Here is a 23049-nt window from a genome sequence, read left to right as displayed (position 1 = left end):
TAGGTAAGGCTCTGGCACCATAGGTTAGGTTAGGACTTACCCCAATTAATGTAATTTACAGTGCCCAAAGTTAGGTTGTGTGGAGGTTCATTCCCCCCTTCCCCCAGTTAGGTAAGGCCCTTGCGCCCTGGCTAGGAAAGGACCCTTCCCCCTAGGCTAGATTATGTTTTTTGGGGGTGAGGTAAGGACCCAAACCCTTAGATTAGGTTAGATTCATCCTTTTATAGGCTATCACTCATTTTGTATTTTCCCCAACCTAAAAATCCCACTTTCCCATGGTGGTCCCCTAAATTTTAGGATATGAGGAGGGTCATAGCTTAACTTTCAAAGTACACATTAAAACAGAAATATCATATTTACAACTCCACAGTGCCATAATGGCTTAAAATGAACATTTACCAGCTGTATTCAAGTAGATGAAACCTGTGAAACTAGGGATATGAAGCTTTCATTTCATTTTTCTTTTAGGATAGATTAACCGTAGGTGTAGGCTACCATCCTTCTGGTGTGGTCAACCTAAATTGCTAGGCTTGGTAACTTGCTGCAATTTGGAGTATGCTATAAGCTAACACTTCCATGCTTTAACTTTTGGGTAAGTTCTTTCTCAGATTTGTACAGTGTACCCTACTGGGGTTAAAATGGTAAACCCCTTAGCAGGGGCTAAATCAGATGGGCTTGAACCATACCCTAGTATACTAGCCTTGGCAATCTTATGATACTTTCATTACTTCAGGCTCAGTTTATTTGGTAAATGTAGGTTAGGGTGTACTACTACATTGTCAAAAAGGACTAGGTATTACCTATTTCTCTATTTTTGGAATTCTTGCTGTCAAAATTCAGTTTTGTACATGCAACTTACCCGTCAGATATATACTTAGCTATAGTCTCCGACGTTCCCGACAGAATTTCAAAACTCGCGGCACACGCACAGGTAGGTCAGGTGATCAACCATACCCGCCGCTGGGTGGCGGGAATAGGAACCATTCCCGTTTTCTAATCAGATTTTCTCTGTCGCTGGTTCCGGCAACATCTGTTGTTGGTTCCTCCTGCTTTGATTTTCGTTTTCTCGCTTGCTGAGGATCTGTTTGGCCTGATTTTGGTGACGTATTGGATCTTTGGTTTGGCATACGCTATTGTGGACTGTTTTTTGGATTTGCTTTTGGATTGTTCATTAAGATGTCTGACGTTAATGTTTCGCCTGTGTTCCGTGTGTGTGCTAGGCAAGAATGTAAGGTGAGGTTGCCGAAAGCTTCGGTAGACCCTCACACTGTATGTATGAGGTGTAGGGGGAATGATTGTTCTTCGGACAATAGGTGCAAGGAGTGTGAGAAATTGTCTGATCAAGAATGGAAGGTTTTGACTTCTTATTTGAAGAAGCTTGAAAAGGATAGAGTTAGGAAGGCTTCCTCCAGAAGCTCGAGTAGGTCTCGCTCTGCTGAGCACGGATTTTGAGATTAACCCAGTAGACTCTCCTAATCCTTTGGTTTCAGCCCCTTCTCCCTTCATCGAACCTGTGGATTCGTCCTCTGAAATGGCTGTGATGAAAGCGGAACTTCTTCGTGTGAAATCGCAACTGCGTGCGATGAAGGAAGGTAAGAGTGACAGTGATATGTGCAGTGTCCCCAGTGTAGTGGAGGGGGCGTCTGATCGGCTCCGCATTGCTCCTAGGCCTAGACCTCTTCCAAACTCCCAGGACCAGTGGAGGAGGAATGTCGAAAGCCGCAGGGAGGATGTAGAGCATCCCCAACGATCAGGCGTCCCTTCGGCAGATCCTGTAGTTGCGTCCCAGGCTGCCTTGGATCGCCATAGAAAAGGCATCCTGAAGAAGTGTTTCTCGTCGTCTGACGCGTCTTCTCCGAGGCGTGGTTGGAGTTCGGCTGAGGAGTCGCGCCCTCTGAAGAGATCCTGGAAGGCTCCTAGAGTAGAGCTTTTGGACTCGAGCCCTGAGCGCTTCCCGGAGGATTCTCCTATTGTCAGGAAGAGAGCTCGAGATCCCCTCCTCCTCTCCAGCAGGAGTGAAGGATTCGACGAAGAAGATTTTGATCGGCCTCCAGGAGCAGTTATCGGCACTTGTTGGATCTCTTGCTAAGGACACCTCGTCTCGTAGGAAGGATGACTTTCTTCCTGTCAAGAGTTCCAGGAAGCTCTCTTCTTCAACTCGTCGCTCTTCTCCTGCCAAGCTTCCTTCTTCTAGCAAGTTTTCTTCGTCTCGTAGACGCTCTTCGCCGAACAGGCGCCAGTCTCCCAGCAGGCGCACTTCTTCCAGGCGCTCGTCATCGGAGAGAAGCGCCTCTCCTTCCAGGCGCTCTTCGCCTCGCAGTACTTCTCCTTTGGACAGGCGCTCGTCGTCTTCCAAGCTCCCTCCTTCCGGCAGACGCCGCTCTCCTACCAAGCGCCCTCGCTTTAGGGCCTCCTCTCCTGGAAGGCTCTCATCAGTGGACAGGACCCCCTCTCCTGTCAGGCGCCCGTCCGGGGTCAGGCGCCATTCTCCTGGTAGGCGCTCTTCGTTGGACAGGAGTGCTTCTCTTTCCAGGCTCGCTTCGCCTGATAGGCGCTCTTCTTCTCTTAAGCCTTCCTCTCCGCCTGCTGCTTTGGAGGAAGTTTCAGAGGAGGATTCTCCTAAGGACGCTGGAGTTTCGGATTACAAACGGTTGGCTTCGGTTCTGATTCAGGAGTTTGGAGATTCTCTTTGTCATGCTGCCCCTCCTTCTCCGGGATCTTTGTGGGACAGCACCAAGTCAGCTAGACCCTCTTCGTTCGTCAAGATGCGCCCTACGATTTCGATGAGGAAGGCCTTTAAAGGAGTCGGAGAGTGGATGCAATCTAAGAAGGATGCAAGCAAGACGGTTTTCTCTTTCCCTCCTTTGAAACTTTTGGGAAAATCAGGAATGTGGTATGAGACCAAGGAGCCTATGGGGTTGGGGCTCCCCACATCAGCTGACGCAGATTTCTCTAATCTGGTAGACTCCTCCAGGAGACTTTCTCTTTCTTCAGTGAAGGCGACTTGGGGAATGAGCGAAATGGACCATCTCCTCAAGGGTCTTTTTAGAGTTGTGGAGGTCTTCAACTTTATGGATTGGTCTCTTGGAGCTTTGGCCAACAGGACTCGGGATCCCGAATTCCTGTGTATGGATGACTTCGTGAGTGTTTTGTCTTGTTTGGACAAAGCAGTGAGGGACGGTTCCGCGGAAGTCGCTGCCTTATTCGGAGCTGGTATTCTGAAGAAGAGGTCAGTATTCAGCTCTTTCCTCACGAAGTCTGTGTCTCCTCTTCAGAGATCCTCTCTTCTGTTTGCTCCCTTTTCTCCTCACCTTTTTCCTCAAAATTTGGTGAAGGAGATTTCTCGCTCGTTATCTGAAAAGGCGACACAGGATCTTTTGGCCCAGTCATCGAAGAGGATCAGACCTGCCGTCCCTTTCGCCAAGAAGGAGAAGGCTCCCTTTCAGGAGCCCTTTCGAGGTGGTCCTTCGTCCAGATCCTCCTTCAGGAGCAAAAGACCCGAGAGAAGAGGAAGGTCTTCCTCTCGTCCTATCAAAAGGACCAAATGAGGAACGAGTACTCCAGACGACAGTGGGTGCCAGACTGTTACAATTCGCCGAGGTCTGGGCACAGAGAGGGGCGGACGACTGGTCCCTCTCCATTCTAAGAAGAGGCTACCTTATCCCCTTCAGGGAAAGTCCTCCTTTAACATCAACTCCCAGGGAGTTATCCGCCAGCTACAGGGATCCCATCAAGAACCAGGCTCTTTTTCTAGCAGTGGAACAAATGCTAGAAAAGGAAGCAATAGAACCGTTCAAGACCTCCATTCCCCGGGTTTTACAACCGTCTTTTTCTGGTTCCGAAATCCTCGGGGGGTTGGAGACCGGTTCTGGATGTAAGCGCCCTGAATTTCTTCGTGATCAAGACGAAGTTCAAAATGGAAACTACCTCTTCGGTTCTTGCAGCTCTTCGTCCAGGGGATTGGATGGTCTCCCTGGACCTGCAGGACGCTTACTTCCACATTCCCATTCATCCCTCGTCAAGAAAATTCCTGAGGTTCGTGATTCGGGGAAAAGTTTTTCAATTCAGGTCCCTGTGCTTCGGTCTTTCGACGGCCCCACAAGTGTTCACGGGCATCTTAAGGAATGTGGCACGCTGGCTTCACTTAGAGGGAGTGAGGATATCAATGTATCTCGACGATTGGCTGATTCGAGCTCAATCAAAGGACAGTTGTCTGGAGTACTTGTCGATCACCCTAAATCTGACACAGTCCCTTGGACTATTAGTAAATCTACAGAAATCCCAGGTTGTTCCGCAGCAGAGCATTGTTTACCTGGGGATTCTGATGGATTCTCGGGATTTTCTAGCCTTTCCATCCCAGGAGAGAATAGATCGCTGCATAGAAAAGGTGACAGTCTTTCTAAGGAGAAAACATTGTTCGGCGAGGGAGTGGATGAGTCTGCTGGGGACCATTTCCTCGCTGGAACAGTTCGTCTCCTTGGGAAAACTTCATCTGAGACCGCTTCAGTTCTACCTAAAGGAGAGATGGGACCAGAAGTCTCAGGACTTAGCAACTTTGTTCCAAATTTTGGACAAGATAAAAGAGGATCTCAACTGGTGGTTAGACCCTCGAAAATTATGCAAAGGACTGTCTCTTCAGTTACCGAGCCCTACCCTAGTGTTGTTCTCAGACGCCTCGAGTCGGGATGGGGGCAACACTAGGGTCGAGAGAAGTGTCAGGCACCTGGGATGGAGACCAGGTGAACTGGCACATCAACAAGAAAGAGCTGACAGAGGTACATTTGGCTCTCATCAAGTTCGAGTTCCTTGTCTCAGGACAAGTAGTCCAAGTGAACTCAGACAACACTACTGCCCTGGCTTATATAAGAAAACAGGGAGGAACACACTCCTTCTCCCTTTACGAAACGGCAAAAACGTTGCTGTTATGGGCTCAGGAGAGGAAGATCAGACTCCTCACCAGATTTGTACAGGGGAGAGAGGAATGTGAGGGCCGACCTTCTCAGCAGGAAGGATCAGGTCCTTCCCACAGAGTGGACTCTCCATTCAGAAGTCTGCGAAAGACTGTGGAACCTGTGGGGAAGGCCGAATATCGACCTTTTGCAACCCACTGGAATGCAAGGCTAGAAAACTACTGCTCTCAATATCGGACCCGAGAGCGGTTGCAATAGACAGTCTTCTCCTAGATTGGACAGGATTAGACGGGTATGCTTTTCCCCCATTCAAGATCCTGGGAGAAGTGGTAAGAAAGTTTGCGTCATCGGAAGGCGCGAGACTGACCCTGGTAGCTCCGTTTTGGCCAGCTCAAGATTGGTTCACAGAGGTACTGGAATGGATAGTAGATTTTCCAAGATCGCTTCCACACAGGAACGATCTTCTCAAACAGCCCCACTTCAACAGATTCCACAAGAATCTCCCCGCTCTCAGTCTAACTGCCTTCAGACTATCGAAGGTCTGGTCAGAGCGAAGGGTTTTTCGCACAAAGCTGCGAAGGCTATTGCAAGAGCCAGGAGATCCTCAACCCTTCGCGTCTACCAGTCGAAGTGGGAGGTCTTTAGAAGATGGTGCAGGACCAATAAGATATCCTCTTCCAGTACCTCTGTGACAAACATTGCTGATTTCTTATCTTCCTGAGGGAACATTGCAACCTCGCTGTATCCACAATTAAAGGATACAGGAGTATGTTATCTTCAGTTTTCAGACACAGAGATCTGAATATCTCGGAAAACAGAGACCTTCATGACCTTATAAGGTCTTTTGAAACGTCAAAATTCATGACTTGAAACCCTCCCAGTTGGAATCTAGACATAGTCTTGAAATTCTTAATGTCTAAAAATTCGAACCTCCTCATCAAGCTTCCTTCAGGGATCTCACCAGGAAGTCACTTTTCCTCTTTGCCCTTGCCTCAGCTAAGAGAATAAGTGAAATACAAGCCTTAGACGGCAAAGTTGGTTTTAAGGAAGGTTCGGCTATATGCTCCTTTAAACCATTCTTCCTAGCGAAGAATGAGAATCCTTCTAAACCGTGGCCAAGAACCTTTGAATTAAAAGGTCTTTCTTCTGTGACGGGACATGAGTTGGAGAGGACTCTATGCCCTGTCAGGAGCCTTAAATTCTACTTAGAAAAGAAGAAATTACTGGGAGGATCGGTTGAAAGTCTTTGGTGCTCTGTCAGGAATCCTTCACGAGCGATCTCAAAGAATGCGCTGTCCTTTTTTATTAAGGACGTCATCAAGGAAGCGCATATCTCGTGTGAAGATGAGCACTTTAAGCTCCTTAGAGTGAAAGCACACGAAGTGAGAGCCATTGCTACATCCTTGGCTTTTCACAAGACGTTGTCTCTCCAGTCTATTATAGAGGCAACCTATTGGAGGTGTAATTCAACGTTCGCATCTCATTACTTACGAGATATTAGAGTAACGTATGATAAGTGCTTCTCTCTAGGAGCATACGTATCTGCGGATTCGGTGCTGGGACAGGGAGCTGAATCCAATCCTATTTAGTTTAGTTAATTCAGTTGTTTTTAAGGCTTGGTGGTGTGTGTTTTTTATGGTTGGTTGAAAGAGGGTGATGGAATTATGCTTCCCCTTTCAATTCTTATCACTAACAAGGTTAGGATTGGTCAGGTGGTCGGGATTGGTTGTCATGTTCCATGTATTTTGTATGGACATCTAGCTCTGTCATGTAAGAGGGATAGCCCCCATTGATACGATTCAGGTGTAGGCTCGGTCATGTAAGTGGGTCAGCCCCCTTTGACACGATCCGCTATAGGCTCGGCCATGTTAGTGGGTCATCCCCCATTGGCACGATCCAGAAGGGCTGTCAGTCACAGGTCACATCCTCGCTGAAGCTCCTGAGGCAAGCAGACTCATAGACAGTATCCATGAAGTCTTCTGCCCAATCAGGTAAGAACCATGGTTTTTTGTTTATCCTACAACATATGTTGTTTCCCGTTTTTAGTTATTTTCTGTCTCTTGCCCTCCTCCAAGGGTGCCATTCAGCTAAGTATATATCTGACGGGTAAGTTGCATGTACAAAAAAATGATATTTTTATGATAAAATAAAGTTTTGTACATACTTACCCGGCAGATATATACGATTGATGGCCCGCCCAGCCTCCCCTCAGGAGACAGGTGGAAGAGAAAATCTGATTAGAAAACGGGAATGGTTCCTATTCCCGCCACCCAGCGGCGGGTATGGTTGATCACCTGACCTACCTGTGCGTGTGCCGCGAGTTTTGAAATTCTGTCGGGAACGTCGGAGACTATAGCTAAGTATATATCTGCCGGGTAAGTATGTACAAAACTTTATTTTATCATAAAAATATCATATTATTTCGAATTGAACTTAATATGTACAAAAAAGAATGATTATAACTTTTTGCCCGATAGCCTTTTGGCTAGTATTGTAAGTTAAATAGTAAAAATTAACTTCTCTTCCTTTCCTACATGCTGTGGCTGCGTAATGGATAAATTGTATATTATAGCACAAATAAAATTTTTCTTGAAACATACGCTGAAATTAAATGGCATAGAATGATTTTGTATCAATAAGAACTGAATATCTGAAATGCAGCTATTTTTGGTCATATAGATTTACTGTACATACAAACTCAGATAACTTCAGTGCTTGATATTATTGAAGAAACATAGTAAGCATGAGTACATGAGAATAAATAACACAAAAGTTAAAAATTATTAGCAGTTACCAAGTTGTACCCTAATTCTTACCAACAGCTACATGTTTTTGGGATATCTCCAGATACCTCTAATTCTTATAAAATACCCAGTACACTAGTCAGTGGGGCAGGCCTGCTAGATCAACCTAAACTTAAGATAGTTTGCCGATGAAACCCTGTCAAGGAAGGCTATGCAGACCTGGAAAAGCACTCCACCCAGTGATACAGGAGACTTGATATACCTGATTACAATGATTTTCTTGCAAACACCCAGTATGCTCTCTCTCTCTCTCTCTCTCTCTCTAAGGCTCTCTGTCTCTCTCTCTCTCTATCTCTCTTTTCTCACATCACTTTGAAAATGTCTTTGATCATTTTAGAGTAATTACTATTAATTAAATGGAATACAGTTGCTATAGGGACTAACTATACATTCCATGAAGCATTATTCATGAAAAAATGGTGTGTGTATTGCCTAACTAGTGAGGTAAACAAAATCATAATGTATAAACGAAATGGTTTTTTGTAATATACTGTATACAGTATAAGGAGAAATTTTATATATGGTAATCAAGTGAATGCACATATTGGGCCTCTGTGTGCTACACTGTGGTAGAAACCAGTAAGAAAAAACAGAGTTTTTCAATGGCATTTATTAGATACCAGGTATAATATAAGTTCTCTTTACATACTATATAAATAGGTTTTTAAATCTAGATAATTTTTAATTGCTTAAGCTGAGCAAAAATTATTTCTTTATTTGGCTATACAGTGTAGATAAACTGGTCTCATCATCCTCGGTAATCTCCATTAAATTGTTAGATTAAATGAAGAGAATTTGAAATAAAATGTGCTTTATGACCATATGCTAGAATGTCTTGTCAAGTCAGCTTATGAACATTCTGTAGGTCTTTATGTATTGTAAACTTTTCTTCAGGGACCAGAGAGAAAAATCAATGATATTTATCAGTATTTATTAATTTAGTAAATAAGGACAATAACTACTGTAAATTCTCTACATGTATAAGTGCATAAGTACAGTAACCTTGTATATTTTGATTACTTAGGGATCATCAATATTTATAAAGAAAATGTTACAGATACCCAATTAGTTGATTCAGCAGGTACTGATCAAACTCAGGAACAGTATCAACACTCAGATGACATTGATAAGCCCCTTTTAGCCCCAAAGACCTTGGTTTCCAGACCTTCTGGACACGTTGACGGTAGTTCCAGTATTCCTTCCAGAGAGGAAAGATCTTCTCAGACAGCCTCATTTCCATTGCTTTCATCGGAACCTCCGCATGCTGAAGCTAGCTGCCTGGAGAATGTCCAGTGAGCAGCCTGTCATTCAGGACTCTTTAAAGCAGTGGCTCAACAACTGTCTTTCTGTCTGAGAAGATCAACTAGGAAACTATACCAGACTAGGTGGGCTATGTACCGTAGTTGGTGCCAGAAAGAGGGGCATAGCATTTCACATCCATCGGTTGCAAAAGTGGCAGATTTCCTCTTGTTTTTAAGGAAGGAAAAGAACTTGTCATATTCTATGATTGCTGGATATAGGTCGATGCTCAGTAGCCGTTCAGGTTTCACCTGCCTGGGCTTTCTGCCAGTAGAATTTTGCACGATCTATTAAGATCTTTTAGAATAGAACATCCAGTTTTTCCGCTTCGGGCCCCCTTGTGGGATCTAGTGGCTGATTTGAGACTGTTGAGCTCTTCATCTTTCGAACCCTTGGAGTCGTTATCCTTAAGAGAGTTAACCAAGAAGGTGTTATTTTTAGTTGCTCTGGCTACAGCAAGAAGAATTGGTGAGATTCAGGCAGTGGCTAGGATGGTATCCTTTTTGGGGCAGGATATCTCTTTTTCTTACTAGCCAGAATTTGTTGCTAAGTCTGAATCTGAAATGAATCCTCGTCCTAGATTGTTTAAAGTTTCATCATTGGATGATTTTGTAGGAGGTGACACATCCAAAATGCTGCTGTGTCCGGTTAGAGCTCTCAAAGTTTATTTGTCAAGCACTGAGAAACTTTTGCCTCGTCCGAGAACCTTATTTGTTTCCCCTGGGTATCCATCTTGTCCCATTTCCAAAAATGCAGTTAGTTTTTTCTTGTGAGAGGTTATTAGTCAAGCATCGGAGGGTTCTTCATTGCTTTTGCCTTCAGAAGTTGTTCTTTGTCTTCCAAAGGTGCATAGTATCAGGGGATGGCTACTTCTTTCAAGGAATTTTTCAGTGTCGGCAATCTTGGGGAATGTTTCACTCTACTTGGAAACTTTGGTGTCGGTTTTCACAACGTTCTGCCTTAGGGATATTCAGTTTTCTTCAGAGAAGGGTACTAGCTTGGTCCTTTTGTTGCGTCCAACTCAATTTTGTAGTTAGCTTGTATTGTTAGGGTGCTAGGAGTTTAGGTAGTCAGTGGTAGCCTAAATGAACTTAAGAGTCTCTGTTGGTCAGGGTTCATATTGAGCGTATTGTTTTGTTTTTAGTTCTTTTGAGGTTAGGTAGATCCCGATGGTCATGTTGGAATATCTTCAGCTTCTGCACAGTCATCTGCGTCAGCGAGCAGTAGAGAACTCGAAGGTCCTGCACACTCAACTTCTCCTCCCAACATGAGAGGCTGAATAGCCACATGGGAGGTTTGACTTTTCCCCTCCATTCATGAGAGGTATAGAATACCTAAATGGGGAGGCACTTCTTTGACTCAGACGGTTACCTTAGACACGAGACTGACGTCAACTCTCTCAACAAGCATCCTCACCTACCGAATTGGACAACTTGGTGAGGACACATACATTTACACATATTAGGTTGGTAATGAGTTACTTGCTTATTCCCCGTTGACAGGTCGGGCTGAATTAGATTGATCCCACCTCCATTAAATTTTGTTAATCGGGCTAATTCAGGTGTTCAGGGAGTGTATTGCAATATGAAGTTTTCATAATAAAACTAATATTGTAATACTTACCTGAACTCTTGAATGATTCCCACCCTCCTCTCCACTTCAGTTTTTGATAGTGAGTGACTCATTTGGGGGTGTCGGCCTCTGTCGGCTGTTATTTGCAGCAGCATTGTCAACAGTACCTCAGGTCACTTATTTGACAAAATTTTGCCTGTAGTGTTGGTAACGCTGACAGTTAATTACCCACTTTGTGGGTAAATTTATGGGGATATAGTTCAGGCTGGTCAGTGACCAGGGCTAATTCAGGTGTTCAGGTAAGTATTACAATATTAGTTTTGTTATGAAAACTTCATTTAGCCCATTCTGTAAGGGTTAAATATCAAACTTTCTTTTATTGCATATTTTGATGGAGAGAGGAAATCAATGTTTCTTTCATTCAACCTTCCCTCCATAGTGTTCCATTTCATGTTTTAGTAGAACTGTAGGCTATAGTATGGTATCACTATCACTGTGGGACAAGCCACTATTGTGGAAGTTTTACTAGTTCTATTGTTAATACAGGTATTTTGTATTATGGTATTGTTATTACACAGTACTTTTATATAAGTAACTTACCTAGTAATTACAAAGCTATTAGTTTCACATGTTCAGCAGCTAAAATTTTGAAATTCGCATGTCGCAGTAGTTTGTTTTGGAGTAGGTAATGTGCCCCGCCCACTTTTGGGGGAATGAGAGCAACAACTTAGCAAAGAGTTCAATTTGTTTCTGCCGGCTGATGGTTGAAGTCCAGTGGTTGGCAGCAGCTTTGATTTTGAAATTCATACTTCCTTGGTTGTTGTTTCGTCGGCAATTGGTGAAATATTCTTTTCTTGGTAGCCTTGCGGCATATTTAGTTAGAAATAAGTTGCCTGTATTGAAACCGTATCATCAGATTACGACTTTTTTCCTGATTTGGACTTGTTTTTTTTATTTTTCACAATGTATGACTCTAGCGTTTTTAACTTTAGGTATTGCAGCAGAGGCTGTGATAAGTTGCCTGTATTGAAACCGTATCATCAGATTACGACTTTTTTCCTGATTTGGACTTGTTTTTTGGATTTTTCACAATGTATGACTCTAGCATTTTGAACTTTAGGTATTGCAGCAAAGGCTGCAATACACACCTAACTAAAGAATCATATGACTCACACACAATGTGTACAGAATTAGGGGGCAGACATGCTCTGTTGATTTGAGATATTCAGAATGTGATGATTGGGACATTAAAAAGTGGAAGACTTTAGATTCTCACTTAAAGAACTCGGTAGGGACAAGAAAAGGAAAGCAACTGCTAAGGAAAATAGTAAGTCATTAGCTAGTCAGGAATCACCTGCTGCAAAGTCTGATTCTAGATGTTCCTTTAATTTTAATGAACCCAATTTCAACCCCTCTAACTGTTCAAACCTCTCCTTTACCTGGCTCTCACGTTTCCAAACCCAGCCCCATGGCCAGCCTTTAGTCGAAAATCGACAAGAGATTTGAGTTCATAGTAGAGTCTGTCGCACAGTTGGCATTGTCAGTGAAAGTGCTTATGGATAAGAAAGGTGATTCAGAGCACCCTGTAGCACCCAGTGCTAGTGAAGTGTTGGTGGAGGAGGTGGCTGTTCATCCCGCCAATTCTCCTAGGCCAAGGTCCATGGCATACTCCCTAAAATCTGGGAGGAGTCAAACTGGTAGCCTAAGGGAGGTCGGTGGGGTCTGCCCACAAGCAGTCACCCTTTCGGTTCAGCCTGTTGACGTATCCCAGGCTGCAGCCAAGAGCTGTTGGAAAGGTATGTCAGTGGATGTTCATTGTATGTCGTCTAGTTCTGAGGAGTTAAGCCCCAGGCACCAATGGTGCTTCACGGACAAGTTACGCCCTTTGAAAAGGCTTGTAGTGGAAGTGTCGAACTCTTCTCCAGTGCCTTCTAAGAAGAGTAAAGATTCTGAGCTTCCATCGTGTAGTCACTGGGACAGCCTGGAGCCTTTTTCCTCAAGTATCCTCTCAACAGAAGTTATGCTTTTGATGTCAAAACGTCAAGCTTCCCGTAAGTGCTCTTCATCTTCTAGAAGAACCTCTTCTAAGGAACGTCGCCAAGCACCTGAGCTCTCAGCTGTGTTGAAACTTCCTTCGAAAGTTGAATGCCCAATAGCTTCAAATCGCCAGATAGCAGCTCCCATATGAGAGGTAGCGCCTGGGCTCCCAGTAAAAGATGTGTGCCCATTAGCACCCAAACTATCATGTTGTTTGGCGTCCCAGCACCCACTGGCGCCCAAACACCTTAAGGTGTCCACGCTCCCTGTAGTTACTGACCTCCCAGTGGTTTCAGAGCGCCCATCGGCACCCGCATGTCAACCTTCGCAATGTACTTCTTCATTCATCGCTCCTGCTTCTTCTACGTTGATTGGAGTTTTGTCTCTTCCTCACCCAGAGCCATCAACTGCACAGGTGTCTCTTAGTACTCAGGCCCCTTCTGGTATTCCAGCTCCTACAGTTGTCCGGGACCCTATTCAGAGTAAGCTAGACAGCATTTTGAGCTTGCTCAAGAAGCTCCCCCGCCTTCCCAGACTCCAGCTGATTTGTCATTGTCTCCTGTATCCTCTGACAAGGAAGAGGTAGCAAAACAGGAAGCACCCTCAACAGCGTATGCCTCCTTGTTAAGATTCCTGCTGGCGACCTTCCCTAGCTTCTTTTCTCCAGCGAAGCCTTCCTCTCCTGCCTTGGCTTTTTTTAACAGAGTCTTAGATGTCCGGTGCCTCAAAGTTACCTAAACTGGTAATCTCTTCTTCAGCAAAAAAGGTGCTGAGTGAAGTAGAAGGATGCTTAGACCAAGGTAGAGCCACCTTCAGTTTTCCTCCCTCTAGGGTTTTGCGAGTGAGTTACCACTTCTATGCCACAGGAGAAGCTCCTTCCGTGGGAGTTTCTGCCTCCTACCAGGGGGACTTCTCTGGGTTGATAGATTTGGCTGGAGATCTGCTTTTACTTCGGCAGAAATTGTGTTTTCTGCTTCAGAGCTAACTCGTCTGTCAAAGAATCTCTTTAAAGTATTTAAAGTGATGAGCTTTCTAGACTGGGCCATGGGTGCTCTGGCTCTGAAGTTTAGAGATTGTACAGTATTGCTACAGGATTCCTCCAATGACTAGCTAGGAATTCTTTCCTGTATTGATACAGGAATCAGAGATAGTTCTCAGGAGGTAGCGGGAATTTAAGAAAAGATAACTAGTGTTCATTTACATCTAAGGGAGTGACTCCTTCACAGAGATTAGTGCTCCTTTTCTCTTCCTTGGATCAGCTGCACCATTTTCCTTAAGCTACTGTCCTGGGTATAGCTTCTGATTGTCAGAAGAAGAGTACCCAAGATATTTTTTCCCAATCATCGAGACACCCTAAGGAAACACCCGTTTTTGCTTCCAGATCTATGACACCGCTGTAGATGCATCCCTTTCGAAGCGGCAGACCCAGACCATACGCTAGACCAAGGTCTAAAATACGTTTTACACAAAGTGCCATTAAAAAGTCCGCCTCTAAATCTTCCTCCAGGAGGTGAGGACAAAGTCCTCTGTACTCAAATAGGAGCAAGGGTCCTTCTCTTTTGGGAGCGCTGGGAGAAGAAGGGAGCAGAACCCTGGATAATCTCTGTCCTGAAGGAGGGCTACACCATACCCTTTGTGCAGAAGCCTCCTTTAGTCAACACGCCTGTCGCATTGACAGCTTACTCGCAAGAAGTCACATCTCTTGTTAAGAAAGAAGCCATACAGATGGTAGAGGACATTTATTCTCCAGGGTTCTACAACTGATTGTTCGTAGTCCCCAAGTCGTCAGGAGGCTGGAGGCCTGTATTAGATGTCAGCACCCTGAATGTCTTTTTACAAAAGACAAAATTCAAAATGGAAACAAATCAAACAGTTCTAGCATCCATTTGCCAGGGAGAATGGATGGCGTCCATAGACTTGCAGGATGCGTACTTTCACATACCGATCTATCCACACTCAAGGAAGTACCTCAAGTTTGTTTTCGAGGGCAAGGTGTTCCAGTTTTGAGCCCTGTGTTTCGGTTTTTTGATAGCCCCCCAGGTTTTCACCAGAGTGCTGGCTCCTCTCACAAAGTGGCTTCATCTGATGGGAATCAGGATATCCCTTTACCTTGACAATTGGCTATTGCATTCCCAATCGAGAGAACAGTGTACAGAAGACCTTTGCAGAACCTTTCGCCTTGCTCAGGATTTGGGCCTTCTCGTAAACATGAAGAAATCACAGGTGACTCCTCAGGAGATTCATTATTTAGGAATGAAGATAAACTCTCAGGATTTTCGGGTTTTCCCAATTCCAAAGAGAATAGAAACTTGCCTGAAGACAGTAAACAAGATCTTGAGTCTAGACGATTGTTCAGCCAACAGGTGAATGAGTCTTCTGATCACCTTGTCGTCCATGGAGCAGTTCATCTCTCTGGGCAGGCTCCACATGAGACATCTGCAGTATTACGTAAGAGTCAGCTGGAACAGGAAAAGTCTCCCGGATACGTTTGTATTTCCAGTAACATTGGAAATAAAGGTAGACCTGCGCTGGTGGAGTTGCAAAAGAAGACTGACGGAAGGAAAGTCTCTCCTCCCTCTGAGCCCCAACCTAGAGTTCTTCTCAGATGTGTCGGATCTAGGTTGGGGAACTCTTTTAGGGAGCAAAGAAGTCTCAGGAACCTGGTCCTAGAACAGAGATCCTGGCATATAAATGTAAAAGAACTAAAGGCGATACACCTGGGCCTGTAATTCTCTGCCTCAGAGGTGTGCAGCAAGACAGCACAGTCCATTCAGACAGCATGACTGCCCTGTCTTACATCAAGAAACAAGGGGGAACTCGCTCCTTCTCTCTTTACGAGGTAGCGAGGGACCTCTTTCTCTGGTTGGACCAGAATGATACTCAAGTAGTTACACGCTCCATTCAAGGAAGACTCAATGTTCTAGCAGACGATTTAAGCCGACAGAAACAAGTTCTCCCCATGGAGATGTTAGACGCATTGATATGTCTAGATCTCTGGAAACTGTGGGGGAAACTGATGTTCGGCCTTTTCGCGACCTACAGGAACCATCATCTCCCGTTGTTCTGCCTGCCAGTCCCGGACCCTCTGGCATGGGCAACCGATGCCATGTTACAGGACTGGTTGAACAAAGAACTCTACACCTTTCCTTCATTCACTATGGTTAGATAAATACGGTATTCAACAAATTAAACAAATGGAAGGAAATGACCTTAGTCTCCTGGAACTTAGACATAGTGCTTAGATGGTTATCCAGTCCCTGTTTTGAGCCCATGCAGTCTGTCTCTCGTAGAGACCTTACCAGAAAGACTTTTCCTGGTCACATTAGCTACAGCAAAAAGGGCCAGTGAGATACACACCTTGGATAAAAGAGTCAGCTTTTCCAAAGGTAACGCAGATTCTTGGGATTCTTGGCAAAGAACGAGACAACGTCGAAACCATGGCCCCGTTTAACATTACCTTCACAGAACGAAGGCAATTCATGGGACTTCGAGCAGTCTTTGGTGTCTAGTAAAAAATCCCTCACACCCTCTGTCTAAGAATACCCTGGCATTCTTTCTCAGAGATCTTATATCCGAAGCACACTCCATGGATGGAGAAGAGCTTTTTCCCTCATGTAAAGTAAAAACTCATGAAATAAGGGCAGTCGTTACTTTGTTAGCGTTCAAACTAAATTTATCCCTCGCCTCTATCTTGCAATCAACTTTTTGGAAGTGTAAGTCAGTGTTTGCTTCACATTACTCACGTGATATAGAAACAGTTTATGATGAGTGCAGTACCTTAGGTCCTTTTTATGCAGCTGGCGTGGTGTTGGGGAAGGAAATGTAGGAGACAATATTCCTTCCTATTATCTCTTCGCCTTGCTTAGGGTGTCGAGTTCTAGGGGAGCCTGGGAGTACTTTTTAAATATTTGGGTATTGGTGTCTTTTTATATTGTTTGGTGGTTTTGGTGACTGTATATTTTTTCTGGTTATTTTGTAAGGTACTACGCCCTGGGCAGGGCAACTTTTATTCTTTGCTAGCCATCAGAATTGGTCCTTTGCCTCAAAGTACCCACTAAAGTAGTAGGCGCCCCAGATTATACCGCCTAACCTCTACACGATAGATGAGCGCCAACCAGAGGCGGTATCTACCTTCAGCAGCTCTCTTATTAGGTAAGGAAGCAACAAACATTGATTCAGTCTTAGTAAAATTTTCTGTTCTCAAATTCATCACCTTTACTAATGTTTTGGGGTAGATATGTCCATGCTTCCCACCTCCTGTCAATGTGGGAATCAGCTATGTAATTACTGAGTAAGTTACTTATATAAAAATGACATTTTTATAATATAATAAAGTTTTATATATACTTATCTAGTAATTACATGATCAGAGTCCTCCCTTCTCCCCTCGCATGGACATAAGGGCATAAACAAATTGAGCTCTTTGCTAAGTTGTTCCTCTCTTTCCCCCAAAAGTGGGCGGGGCACGTCACCTACCCCAAAACAAACTAGTGCGACCCGCAAATTTCAAAATTTTAGCTGCCAAACAAGTGAAACTAATAGTTATGTAATTACTAGGTAAGTATATATAAAACTTTATTTTATTTTAAAAATGTCATTTTTATTTTTAGCTGAGAAGACTAGTACTGTACTGTGCTAATATTTTTAGTACTATGAGAACACTTGGTATTAAGTGGCAAGATCTCATTTGTATTGAAACTCATTTTTACCATATACAATAGATGAAAGATTGATGACTGATTAGTGGTTTTCAATTTTGTCCACAGGTTCGCCTTCCCCCAGAAGTCAACAGAATTCTGTATGTTCGGAACCTTCCATACAAGATTACTGGGGAAGAAATGTATGATATTTTTGGAAAATATGGTGCCATAAGACAAATAAGAGTGTAAGTTTTTTGCTTTTATAGTACTTTACAACACTAGTGATTAATTTGTGTTGTTGCCGTATAAAGGTGTGACCTAAAGTTTTATATCTCTTTATTTGTCTAGTATTAGAGGTAACTGTGTTTGCTGGAGCTCTGGTTGCATGCTTAAGATAGTCACAGGGGAGTGTGTGAGGGGAACCCCGGAGTGATTTGATAACCTGTGCATAAATGTATGCTTCTATTTTTTCTAAACATTCCTCTCATATCCTAGTAATCTTTTGTAGCATATTTGTTTCTTCAACTCCCTGCTGCAGTTTTACTCATCATTTAAAGGAAAAGGATTTTGACAGGATATGCCAGCTTATTAATTAAATTCAGTGGTTGGATTACAGTTTGTTTAATTATATTACTATGTGTTTAGTTGATATCTTTTATAAGCTGAAACCCATTCTCAGTGGAAGATCTAGAGAATTTTGTGCATCAGTCAATTTATAGGGAGTGAAAGATTTTTTTTTCCAACTATTGAAATGTCTGGGACTTGTGGGTTGCATTAATTTGGTTTTTGGTGAAACAAATATTATTGATGTTATTTTACGAAATGTAAAATTGGAACTTTTTCCTTTTGATTCTTTGGATGCTCTAAGCACCACCCTGAGGAGAATAGTATGTGATAGTGTCAGCTGCACAAGGAACACCAAGAGGGCAGGGAGACCCAGACCTACTTGGATGAGAAACATAAGATGAGAGACTTGGGGTTTGTGAGGGTACAAGCTCAGGAGGTGACATTGCTGGTCAAGTTGCTCTGTAGCGTTGGAAGACAGTCACATGAGCAGAAAATTGACATGTCAAATTTCCCAGTCAGTCATAAGTGCCCATTTGTATTCAATTTTAAGGTTTTTTATTGTTTTAGTTTATTTACAAAATTTTACATCTGGTGAAAACAGTGTTCACATATGAAAAAAGGTAAGGTAGTCATAAATGGTCAGTGGTTTTTCCAGCTCACAAGTAGCCTAGATTCTCATATTTTCAAGACCATTTCGAATCATAAGGGAATTAGAGGAGTCTTTAGTTTTTTTTAGCTTCCCTTTTCTGTGATTAACAGGTGTATTTTTCCTTTTAACATCTTTTTGTCTGGTTGAATTTTTTTGTTGCTTTTAATGCATGGGTTGTGAGTAACAGGATATTACATTTCAGCATGGTACTTTAGTGGGTGCATGCACTACTTAAGCTAGTGCACCTCACATGCTCGTGCACAGTACCTTAGCTCTTCAGCACAACAGCACCAGGGGTACTCTTTTGTGTCCTCACCCCCCTAGTCTCATCCTTTGCATCATTTTAGAGTAAAGTTGGTAGGTGGGAATCTTTTATTCTGGGCTGTCTTTCAAAATTCCTCATGAGTGTTCATTTTCCTGGGACCAGAGTACTTGAAGAAGGTTATCAGTGTTCATTATAAATGTTTATCAGCCAAGAAACACAAGGGAGGGTCGGATTTTTTCCCCATTCCTCGATGCCATTCCATTTTTGGGATTTCTGGCTCATGAACTACTCCCTGCTTCTCTCCTTATACCTATTTGGTGTGTTAGGAATGTTTGGAGCTTAGCAGAGTTACCTCTCCATGTGCTGCTTGACATCAGTTCAGGATCATGGGCATATGTCCACATTCCCCCCTGTCCCAGTTGCTCATGCCCTTGCAATTCCTGCTAGACCCTTATTAGTCTTGGGAGTTACTGGAGTTCCAGTCAGTTTAGAGCAAACCAGGAATCCTCCATTCTAGGGTCTTTTGGTGCTTTAACCTAGAACTTTGCTGTGTGGGGGTCTACTGCTTTTGGTCATGTACCACCCATATTCATGATCCACCTGCGGTGGAAACAGATATCTTAATGGTATGTGGCCACTGGACTAATCTACTGGCTCAGTTTGTAGTGCAGCTATGACAACTCTCATTATGTTTTGACATTCAGACATGAACTCTGGTGTTCAGTATTGTTCTCTTGTTTTGCTGGACAGCACCATCCATCCAGTTCAATTTTGACTATTGCCTGGTATCAATATTGCTTTATAATATCAGAAAATGGACAGATCCCCATATATCATTCCAATCAACTTTCCTTGCTCAGTTCAAATACAATTACAGTAGATCTTGTTACTGTTGGATGTGCATGCACATTTTTTGGAATACAGAGTCAGACTTGTGGCCTGTTACCTTATCTTCCACATGCCTGAACTTTACCCTTCTCCTGTGCTGGTATAGTCTGATGGTACTCGTTATTGGGAACAGGTCCCCTGAATGGTACAAGTCAGTTATGACTCAAGTTTCTACCTCCAGGATCTTGAGAGTAATGGGTTGCTCTTGCTGTTATTATGCTTAGTTATAGGAATCGTCTTGGAATGGTTCACATTTCTTTTTGACAAGCCTCTTCTTTCCTATATATAGGTCTCTCAAGACTAGTTTAATGGGTGAAGGATCTTGGTGTTTGAGCAGTACAGTAACTTTTTCTCTGATGATATTGCTCAATTCCTTGCAAGAAGGGTCTTCTTGATTACTGGAGCTCTAGTTTGAGTCATAGCATTTTGGAGCATGGCTGATGAGATATGTGGATTTTGTCTGTCTGCTTGCTCTTGAGGAAGCCACAGTTCTGCCTTGAACCATCAGTAGAGTTCACCCCTCTTTCTTTTGTCTTCTCTGGCAGGACTACTGGAGAAGAAATTGCCCTGAATCTTTAGTTTTAAGAATGCAGGGAATGTGGTGATCTCCAAGACAGGTATGGTTATCAGATTCCCAAAGGGGATTCCATGTAATCCCCTCTGCTCTTCAACTTATCTGTCATGAGAACTCCAGAAGATTTTGTAGAGGAGCAAGAACAAGTGCTGTCTTGTGGAGGTAACTTTAGTCTCCCTTCAGTTCAGCGGGGGAAAATACTGTCAGTAGGTTCACTGGTTTCTCCATCAGATACTCGGGCTTCTCCCCTACCAGACGTCCTGTAAAATTTCCCAGATTTCTGGGTAATCAGTAAGAAAATTTAATTAGTCTTGCAACCTTGGTTGACAGGAACATGTCTTAGCAGTTTTTTCTTTTGCATAAAGCCTTATAGACTGCAAGTCCTTGATCAACATTCTCTGCCTCTCCTGTGTATGTCCCGTAGGACAAAAAGGAGAAATTACATCTCATCTGCAGAGAACATTTTCATACAAGGTTTTTCTCCCTAGTCTGGTCTCGGGTGCATTTTTGGGCTCAGCAATCACTTGGATGATCCTCTCTCATCAAGTTTTGCTCTAGATAGAAATAGTTATTTCTATGGTACATTTGCAGTCATTATTGATGATCTTGAATCCCCCAAAGGGAGAACTAGTTCTTTCCTTAGAAGGCAATTTTTTTTCCCTTCTAGCAAGGAGGAATACTGAAATCCCTTTTTATCATTATTATTAATGGTAGCTAAAATAATAGCATGACTATAATTGCTTCCATAATGTATCTTTTACATCAGCAGTGTGGTTTCATACCCTTTTGCCGGCCTTCACAAAAAGCCCATATACATGCATGTTGACGCTTCATTTCCTATGCAATTTTCCTAGTTGAATTGAATGACAGCTAGGAAAGCCAGCCTATTAAAGATAAGTAGTACAGTGCTTTAACTTAATAATAATGAGTGATAGAAAACTTAGGTAGATAATATTTTAATTTGCTTTATGATTATATTCTCTCCTCGACTCATTATTTTTCATTTTCTTGTCATAAATCAAACAAGAAGCCTTAGACATACTGATTTGCAGATTCTTTTATATGCTGAATTTATCAAATGATTTATTTTTCTTAATGTAAGTAAATTAATGTTATTAGTTTTTTTTATCACAAGTTAAACATACTAATTTTGATATATAAAATTGACTTGTATGTTAAAAATATCAGGAAGATGGTAGGTTAGATCTTCAGGTGCTCCATAAGTTTTCAAATTCTGTTAGAATCATGATACATTGTAATCTTTTGCATATTTTGAACTGCTCTAGTCTTCAGTGAAGGTACAAACTGTATCCCTATCTAATATGCACAATATTTTATGTATATTTTATTTATATGTTGCTAATTGAGAAAGAAGACAGCAAATATATGAAACTTCATTTCTGGCTGTATAAACTTTGGTAATTGAGCAGCAAGAAATTAGTCAGGAGAGCAAAGCCTCTCCTCTTTTTACATATGCTGGGACCAGCTAGCAATAAAAGTGCATTGTTATTTTCTCTCATTCAGCTTACTGAAGCAGACAGATCAGTGCTGGTTTGTCTCAAGTTAATATTTAAATAACACTTTCAGTACCAGAGAGTTGTCTCTGCAATACAGTTATGGAACATTCTGCCTGGTAGTTTTTTGGACGTTGATACTTGTATTTGTAAGGTTAATAGTGGCTGCTATTAGTGTGTATATCTTATTTGTTAGTTTTTCATTATTCATGTTCCTTCATTATATTGTACTGTAATTTGGTCTTTTCTAGGAGGCTATTTTATTCTTCAAAAGCTTATTTAGAAGTTAATTGCTCATGGCTTTTTTCTTATGAATGTACCCAAATTTTAGGTAATAATAAAATTCATTGTACCTTTCTTGTTTTGCAGTGGCAACACACCAGAGACTCGTGGTACTGCATTTGTTGTTTATGAAGACATATTTGATGCAAAGAATGCCTGTGATCACTTATCAGGATTCAACGTTTGTGGAAGATATTTGGTTGTGCTGTATTATCAGGTATTCTTACTGTTTGTTGTAATAATAGCCAAAATTAATTAGGTGAATTGTAATTCTGCCATGTCGTATCATTTCAGTTTAATAATTTTCTAAGGAAGAGAATAGATAATATTCATGCAAAGTATCAAACCTTAGTGCTACAAATTCTTTGATTGCCTGTATAGACAGAAAATCCTGGCATGGTTTTATGTTCACCAGACCTTTTAATTTTAGCCCAGTTTTTCTATCATTTCTACATTTGAAAGCAGGGGTTAAGTTCTAATTTTTTTTATATATAAGAAGGCATCTTCAAGATGGCACAATAAATTATTGTAAGTTTTTTGTTCAATTCAGTCATTTTTTTTTTTACCACGTCCAAGTAATGTTGCAGACGTAGGTTTGTGAGTTTGTTTTTGGTTGTCTCAGCAGCTGTCAGTGTGTGGTACTTGCCTGATAGTAATTATGTAATGTATTTCAAATTTTTTCTCAATATGAATTACAAAAGTGAGTTGGCAAGTATTACTTTATGAAATGTCTTTGGATATATATTTTCAAAGAATGACAAGAATTGGTTGAATGCTGCCTGAAATGACATTTTTTACCAGTAAGAAATGTAATTACATGGTGACCCAAAAGCCAGAAGAGTTACTACATGGTGATCCAAAAGCCAGAGGAGTTATTACTTACCTCATTGGCATGGTAACTGAAGAGATCAGAGTAACTGAATAATTGGTTTCTTTTTCAAATACAGTACTAGCATAGGTTCACAACCCAATTGGGAGTCTATATTAGTGGCTACCTGCATCTCCATGGTAGCATCTTATGCGATCAGTCATTCTCAGTACACAAACA

General features: G+C 42.3%; 1 protein-coding gene across 2 annotated transcripts in view; it reads left to right on the top strand.

Annotated features, from left to right (window-relative positions):
* Positions 1 to 23049, top strand: part of Sf3b6 (splicing factor 3b subunit 6) — a 96701-nt gene that overhangs the window by 70127 nt on the left and 3525 nt on the right. For both annotated transcript variants that reach the window (XM_067109913.1, XM_067109914.1), the window contains 2 exons: positions 17389 to 17507; positions 22089 to 22218. In XM_067109913.1, the coding sequence (XP_066966014.1) occupies positions 17389 to 17507; positions 22089 to 22218 (249 nt within the window). The remainder of the gene's footprint in view (positions 1 to 17388; positions 17508 to 22088; positions 22219 to 23049) is intronic.

Source organism: Macrobrachium rosenbergii, chromosome 10 (genome assembly GCF_040412425.1).
Source record: "Macrobrachium rosenbergii isolate ZJJX-2024 chromosome 10, ASM4041242v1, whole genome shotgun sequence".
NCBI classification, from domain to species: Eukaryota; Metazoa; Arthropoda; class Malacostraca; order Decapoda; family Palaemonidae; genus Macrobrachium; species Macrobrachium rosenbergii.
Note: the sequence above shows the minus strand (reverse complement) of the source record. Positions and strands in the feature narration are given on the sequence as shown.